The sequence below is a fragment of the Clupea harengus genome, chromosome 14 (assembly GCF_900700415.2).
Source record: "Clupea harengus chromosome 14, Ch_v2.0.2, whole genome shotgun sequence".
NCBI classification, from domain to species: Eukaryota; Metazoa; Chordata; class Actinopteri; order Clupeiformes; family Clupeidae; genus Clupea; species Clupea harengus.
This window is the reverse complement of record NC_045165.1, coordinates 26,934,146-26,941,891: the sequence shown is the minus strand read 5'-3', so window position 1 is coordinate 26,941,891 and position 7,746 is coordinate 26,934,146. Positions and strand designations below refer to the sequence as shown.

Sequence of the window (7,746 nt, the reverse complement as noted above, 5' to 3'; positions counted from 1 at the left end):
CTATCAGCAAAGAGCTAATGGATCAATCCATGTCTTGTCAGTGCTTTTACCATTCAGGCCTGGAATGTGTCTGATGAAAACAATGATTCTGTTCTGCAGGAAAATAACACAGAAATACTCTTGTCTGCAATTCTGTATTACAAGATCTGACACTTTTATTAATGTAATTGTGCACACAAAAAATTACATCTATATTCAATAGCCTCGTGATTCAATTAATTTCGGCCAGATGTGAATTGCCTGTGGATAAATGCACACATAATGCTGTATTAAAAACACAGACAACACTAACAGCAGTTGTGGAGCACTGCTAAGTTTTTGCATACTACCTGATACTACGTTGAATCGTTTGCGCACGCGCGGCGCCATCCTCCACACCATGGTGCCTTGTCTATCACTTTTTTGATGTCTGTTGTTAGTCTCAGCCAATCAGGACTAATCCAGCAATTAGCACCTTGTTATCAATAGTCCTGACACAAGCCTTGAGGTTAGAAATAGAAACGGAGGTAAGGACAAAGGGCATCGACTGGATGCCCATTGTGTAGTATGGCGGGGTCAACTTTTACCCTGATGTTTTTAATCGTTATCATTTGGATTGTGTCTGCTTTTAACATTAGTGATAATCCAGAGTTTCAAGAGCAGTTAATTTTAAAGACGTTGGGTCTGTCTAGTCGACCTAGGCCGTCAGCGCATGGCGCTGTTCCTCCACTGCTTTGGAAGATTTTCAAAAAGGCCCATTCGGAGGATAACGCTGTATCGACAAATGACCCATGCGTGGTTTCAGAGTTTGGGGTGCGGGGCAACATAGTGCGATTTGTCCAAGATCAAGGTGAGTTCATTTATATATGATTGGTCCCAAAATACTCCATGAGGTGTATTTTAAAATGTCTACGCTAAACGGTCCACAATTTAACTGCATTGTCCATATGATCTGTTTACCAAACAGGTAGAATAATCCCGGGATCCAACAGCCACTGCTCCAAATGTGTGGAGAAGCATCTGTTTTTCAACATGTCTGTGCTCGAGAAAATTGAGCAACTCTCATTTGCACAGCTGGAAATTAAGTTCAAGCAAGACTTTTCTCGCGTGTCACAGGACCTCGGTCAGCGCGCCTTTAGTATGTCGCTTTTTAAAGTTCTGAAGACCACACTTAAAGGGGTGAATCACGGTTCCACTCGACAACTGCTCTTCTCTCAGTCTGTGCAACTAACCTCTGGGTCTGTACGCTTTAATTTGACTGACATAGCAGAATCTTGGAGAAAACCCAGCAAGAACTATGGGATGATTCTCATTTTACACCCAAGCCAGTTAACCAACACTTTAGACCCACTTTATTTTGACATTGATAATGTGATTTCGCATCAGTATGTAGGTACAGTTCCAGAATTCTATACGTCGCTGGTAGTCGTGTCTTTGAACCCACTCCACTGCAGATCGAGGAGAAAGAGAAGTGCTTATTATCTACCGGTCACGCCCAGTAACGTCTGCAAACCGAGACGGTTGTATATCGACTTCAAGGATGTTGGATGGCAAGACTGGATCATCGCGCCTCAGGGATATGTGGCTAATTATTGCCATGGAGAGTGTCCCTTCCCCTTGAGCGAAAGTCTTAATGGGACCAACCACGCCATCCTGCAGACTTTAGTCCATTCCTTTGATCCGAAGGGCACCCCACAACCCTGCTGTGTTCCAATTAAGTTGTCCCCCATTTCTATGTTGTATTATGACAACAATGACAATGTTGTCCTAAGGCATTATGAGGACATGGTTGTGGATGAATGTGGCTGCAGATGATTTCCCCCCCAGAAAAATGTTATGTACTTTTTTGTGTTTCTTTGTTAAACTTTTCAATAAACTGCTTTGTAATTAATTTAGGCTTCCGGAGCAGTCATGTTTCAGGTTAAATTGTCCTGGAGTTTATTGCATTGCATCCATTTTTTTTCTCATGGATTTATGTAGGCTACAAAATAACAGATTCATATTGGTGAAGAAAGCCTTTCCCAAGTAAATGCTAGTGTAATCATGTCCCGCTAGTAAAACACTTCTCAAAGAGTAGTCTAGCCTATCTCCACATGTTGGCGCACTGTACCCAAATATCAACTTTTGAATTAAAGCCTCAAGTTTTTTTTTTGAATGTTGGTATATCTTTTAAGTAAATCATATTTAATGCTCTTTGAATATCCTAAAACGCAACTGAAATGTCCACATCTACTTCGTCTGTGCACTTGTAATGTGCTTCAAAGTCACAAGACTTTAAAACGCTTTAAAGATGTCTCATATTTTCCGTTATGTACGAGGAGGGGGTGGTCACCGCATATTCAAAGTATTGAAATGTTAAACGTAAAGAAATGAGTTGTCATAGGTGGCATGTACGGTCTTCCCGCTTGTGATGTGATGAGCCCGTGACATCACAGCCACAAAAGACATCAGGAACAGACACGGCCTCAATCAAGTGCTGCGCGCACAGGACACGCATCTGAGTTCGTGCTGCGACCGTGGCGAGAGAGCAACACATTCCGAGAGAAGACTGGAATGGATAATTTCTCTCAAACTCAAAAGCACTGAGTATATTTGCCGATTTAAGAGTAGAAGACGTAGTCTGAACTTGGACTTAAAACATGTTTTCTAATTTATTTTTAACGAGTGTGGCTGTTTTAGAATATGTATAAAAACAGGCGGTCAGTTCTTTGGAAGGTTTTTGTTTTCAGCAAAACAGCGTTAAGTAAAGGTGCTCTGTCAAATGGAAATCGACCACAAAACTGAATGAACAAAGGCGAAGCGAAGAACCATTTCGACGAACTGAGTGTAGACATTTCCTTGGAACCTGCTCGACTATCATGGGGAGGATCGGTACGCGCCGCCGTCAGTAGTGGCTCCGACTTGGGACTTGCGTTTTGCCTGGACTTTATCTAGTGAACTTGCACTTGGAAAGACAACACCTACCCAAAAGGTTGCTCTGAGCACTGGACTGCAGTTTTACAAGCTCATAGTGGATGTATAACACTTGTTACTTCCAGTTCCGGGGGTTGTCAATGGATCCGTCAGTGCATTATTTGATCGATTGTAAGAGCTCGACAGTTTCCCATGCGCTCTAAAGCCGTATTGTTAATCTTGAACAATGTTTATTCAGAGACTTGTTAACCTATTTTTTTGTAATGTTAAAAACTCCAACAATTTCATCAGAACTAATACCTAATGTATTTTGGCTGGATATGGTAAAGGAGTAATCATTTAGAATTAATGTAGGCTGTTGTAGCAAATAGTCTGATCCCAGTTGCACTCATACTAGGCTAGTAAAGCGCTGACCCCCTCGACCCGCCTCTTAATTATAGACCAGCTTTAATATGATATCGTTTGCGCTATGGACAGTGGTCAGTTATTGCGCTTTAGAGGTCCGAATCGGCATGCTTACATTTAATTTGAGCCCATGGTGCAACGTGCTCTGCGAATGAGGAAGAATTACTTGGAAAAACGTATACTCTTGTTACACTAATTACATCTATCATGGCTACTTCATATCGGAACCCAATAACATTTCCATCGCTGTATCCGCTGTGACAGCAGCGATTCAGTATTGACAGGTTGTCATTTATCAGACGAGAATGGTCATGCTCTTCGTTGTCCGTGCTGTTATGGTGCTGCTTCTCGGTCAGGTGTTTCTCGGAGATTGCACCGGACTTATTCCCGAGGTTGGCCGGCGGAAGTACAGCGAGTCTGGAAGGCAAAACCCACCGCAAGACGTCTTAAACACTTTCGAACTTCGCCTACTCAACATGTTTGGCCTGAAACGTAGACCGAATCCCAGCAAGTTGGCGGTCATTCCACAGTATATGATGGATCTATATAACTTGCACTCTGCAAATTCAGAGAAAACCCTCGGGAGACATAAAGGGTCATTGGCAAGGATCTCAGAAAAGCCTGCCAGTCGGGCGAACACAATTAGAAGCTTTCATCACGATGGTAAGGAAAATGAAATATACAAAGTGTCAGTTCTTGTTTCACACTCACACACACACACACACACACACACACTCGCCCTCCCTCTCTTTTCGACTTCTTCCTCTTCTGTCCCAGTCTGTGTACTGACTTAAGCTATCATCCACCGTATAGTAAACTGCCTTAAGAATGTCAGTAAAGAAATAACGTTACTGTGTTGATTAAAAAAATAATGTTGCATAATTAATTTGGCGTGGGCTTGCTCAGACAAACCAACCCAATACTGGCATGCAAGTATTAGCTCAGTTTACTTTGAATGTACTGTAATTGCAAGCCCTTTGGTCTTAACTCATTTTGATCATGTAACAGTTGCAACAGAACGCATAGTTTCTCCACAGAGAGATGTGTAACATCAATAGGGTGCCATGTAGGGAGCCCTGAATCACTTAAAATATGTGCTTCCAATGACACAAACAAGCTCAAACTTGTTCTGAGAACAATTACTTCGTAAAGCCATGTGTTTCAAATGTATGAATACCACTGAAGTGCATAGTCCTATTTAAAAATGATTTCAGTGATTCTCTCACTTAAACTGCGAAGCCACAGGTTTTCAACATTTCTGGAAGTCTTCCAGTTAACTAGAGAGAGGGCCAAGAACATGAGCTCCGATATGCCTGTTTTCACCCCAACTTTTTAACTGGCTGAGAATGGGCCAACATGTACCCAGACTGTAATCTTAATAAAACATGGATTTATGATTAGGTTAGCCTCTCAAAAAACTGAAAAGTGCGTAATATATTATGGATTGTTTTCCATAACGCATAGACAAATTATAAGAAAAATGAACACATTGATGGCCAGACACCAGCCTCTATGTCTACATACCTCAAGCCCCTGTACTTGCAGATTATGACAATGTCGACGGTTATATGCAGACGCTAAATGGTTAAAGTAAAGAGAAAGGTTTGTTATACGCAGACGCTAAATGGTTAAAGTAAAGAGAAAGGTTTGTTATATGCAGACGCTTAATGGTTAAAGTAAAGAGAAAGGTTTGTCTGGCTGGAAAATCTTTGTGTGGTTGGAAATGGGCATGATCCCATCAAAGACTGCAAACAAAAAATAGCTGTTTGGCATGCAGTGGTAAGGACCTGGCCACAACGAAGGAGCACTGGTTAAGTCTAAGTTTGCATCTCTGTGCTTCCCTCTGCGCTTAAACATTAGCCTGAGTCGTGCCACTTGAGATCCTTAAAAATAATTATTTTCAGAACGTTAAAAGTATTATAGTTTTGTGAAAGAATATGTTAGTTAAGCCTATTTACTGATTCTGATGTGAAGCAACAGCCCACTACTGGAAAGTCATCTCATCTAGAGGTTAATGGTTGTCTGACATGTTTGTTTCTCTATCCCACATATAGAGTCATCAGAGGAACTTAGCAGTCACAGTGGGAAGACGACGCAGCGGTTCTTCTTCAACCTGACATCCATTCCTGGGGAGGAGCTCATCACCTCAGCGGAGCTCCGTATCTACAGGGAGCAAGTCATGGGGGCCATCGCCAGCAGCAGCAACAGCAGCAGCAGCACCGGCTACCATCGAATCAACATTCACGAGGTTATCAAACCCGCCATACCCTTCAAAGAGCCCATCACGAGACTCCTAGACACCAGACTGGTGCAGCATGCTCTGAGCAAGTGGGAAAGCTTTGACGTGAGCCCCGCGGTGAACCGCTGGACCATGGAAGGACACACCAACCATGGTTTCATGGTGGAGGTGGTCCACTTGGACAGCGAAGAGAGCGACGCGCGGAGGCACGTGAGGGTGAGCAGGTCCGTGCACCAGAATGAGGACTCGTGGCCTCAGATGAGGCCGCTGCTGGTGACCTTCAGCCATGACGGCAAGGGACAAGTTCTCCATACACGGGAGAAGAGGCAAGCGCGCAACAACAAGCAGAGGAAGAAGCACAAAGCTAACTGCAGGAGGCATGCCCTCTATGTTGACTTCAGTGACGTGGGCTGGAATGACTGGATTGTTGCCCCGCCAGGTTATCATGCCTTCTACTGCCAAGGAGAGTGCCCCTTTCCACTGGCAGAACACCTCAATTCTACCAATCACGCCATTGTCCAGACTTTGGTGAACTCCGTAAACACAAACATTCCCAGGGCATGTTGTGTGCCTACAGACCTCAGTCCCATTTCCCTGCTCTACCTGGATGAGTATGAAAAAGTTATCTTGAAAAACTACCAAGACATGGTTGTCGAAGGCTGTGGGTGCCGTTGAAATTCAGATAAGAAAAAAAGAAAGGAATAATACTTTTGCAAGGACACTTTATTTCCCAATGAAATCTTTATTTATAAGAAAGTAAAACACATATTTTGGAAAAAGGTATAAGAGTATATTTATGTCTACTATTAAGTTGGGAAAATAAATATTTTAATCAGAGTTCAAATAATGTATTTCTGATGTACATTTTAAATAGTACAATTCCGCACATGAAGTATCATGCTCAGACTCTTATTTTGTATTTATTTCTTTCATAACCACTTTTTAGTAAATAGTTTATATCTATTTATGTATAATCAAGTGGAAAATATATAGATGTGTACAATATTCAACTCACCATAGATGGCAAATTGTGTGTTTCCTTTAAACATTTGATTGGTGAAAATAAAGTCTACTCTGGTATTGTACAGAGTAAGGCATACCCCTAACAAGCTGAAGCAAAAGCCCCATCATGACATTATAAAGCACTGCAATACACATTAGTGCTATGTGCTCTTAGCACTAGTCTAGTCAAGTTAAACTCTTTAATGTATAGTTGTGAATTAGCCTTTTCTATGAGTTCAACTAATCTGTCATTTAGTGAACATTATATCACTGCTGCCCTAGTACCGTAGTGGAACAGACTTCAAATTGGCATGGCACAGCCCATACGCATGCACACGATGGACATCACGGTGCAGTGTTGAAGAGATGGGATATCATGGGGTTTCTAAGCAAATGTTAATGTGAATGCACTTAATTATCTAAAAAAAAAACACAATGTGACAGGTAGCTGACACTGAATGCTCAGGAAATGTGCTGGTATGTGAGCTTTCTTCCACAGTTTGAGCCCATTGAGTCTTCTTAATCAACCCTTTCCTTTGAGACCATGATTATTGCATGTCCTATCTATGTGCTTCCCTGACTCACTTTAGGGTTGTTGTTTTACCATCCCCAAACACATAGTTTTGCTTCTTGGAATCCCATGGATAGAATGAAATGTAGTTATAAAAATGGCAAGTAATTTAATGTAACTGCATTGTCACTGAAATATACTGGAGATGGAGCTCTGTTCCCTGTTAAAACATGTCAACAATTATTGAGAACACAGAATGAGAGAATATATGCTGCTAGGCCAATACATCTGGTAGCCTTTAAAGGGTTCTAGTCCATTTGTGGAACGTGTTGATAAGTCAAATTGAATGCTAGCTGGGTCCTGATGTTCTATTACTTGAACTCAAATGTCAAGAACTTTGAGGGGGGAAAAAACACATCAATAAACTGCTTTTGTCAAGAGGAGTCAGACTTTAAGGTGGGTGTGTGGGGTGATCTGCTGTTTAACAACATGGACAGGGCTTCTATGTGTACAAGTAGAAAACCAAACGTTATACAAGTTATCTCCTCCCTACTGTGCAGACCTCAGTATTGCCTTGCTATGCACGCCTCTGTCAATGAGTAATGAGTGACAACATTACACTCATATACAGATAACTCGTCCAAAGGGTGTTAAAACATGCACTGCAGGTGACTTCCACGTAACACATACCACTCAA

At 41.9% G+C, this 7,746-nt stretch overlaps 2 protein-coding genes across 2 annotated transcripts; both read left to right on the top strand.

Moving 5' to 3' along the window:
- The first annotated feature begins 512 nt into the window (after nt 1–512).
- gdf3 (growth differentiation factor 3) lies at nt 513–1,834 on the top strand. The gene is made up of 2 exons (XM_012838109.2): nt 513–829; nt 947–1,834. The coding sequence occupies exons 1-2, from the start codon at nt 547–549 to the stop codon at nt 1,792–1,794; spliced, it is 1,131 nt and encodes a 376-aa protein (XP_012693563.1). The 5' UTR covers nt 513–546; the 3' UTR covers nt 1,795–1,834.
- A 639-nt stretch (nt 1,835–2,473) lies between these two features.
- bmp2a (bone morphogenetic protein 2a) lies at nt 2,474–7,492 on the top strand. The gene is made up of 2 exons (XM_012838059.2): nt 2,474–3,960; nt 5,352–7,492. Exons 1-2 carry the CDS (start codon nt 3,603–3,605, stop codon nt 6,209–6,211), a joined length of 1,218 nt encoding a protein of 405 aa, XP_012693513.2. The 5' UTR covers nt 2,474–3,602; the 3' UTR covers nt 6,212–7,492.
- The last annotated feature ends 254 nt before the right edge of the window (nt 7,493–7,746 follow it).

Bases quoted from the DNA above. Each gene is read 5' to 3' on its own strand.
- gdf3 (XM_012838109.2), top strand. From the start codon at position 547: ATGGCGGGGTCAACTTTTACCCTGATGTTTTTAATCGTTATCATTTGG. The intron at 830-946 runs GTGAGTTCATTT...TTTACCAAACAG, and splicing joins GCGATTTGTCCAAGATCAAG to GTAGAATAATCCCGGGATCC.
- bmp2a (XM_012838059.2), top strand. From the start codon at position 3,603: ATGGTCATGCTCTTCGTTGTCCGTGCTGTTATGGTGCTGCTTCTCGGT. The intron at 3,961-5,351 runs GTAAGGAAAATG...TCCCACATATAG, and splicing joins TAGAAGCTTTCATCACGATG to AGTCATCAGAGGAACTTAGC.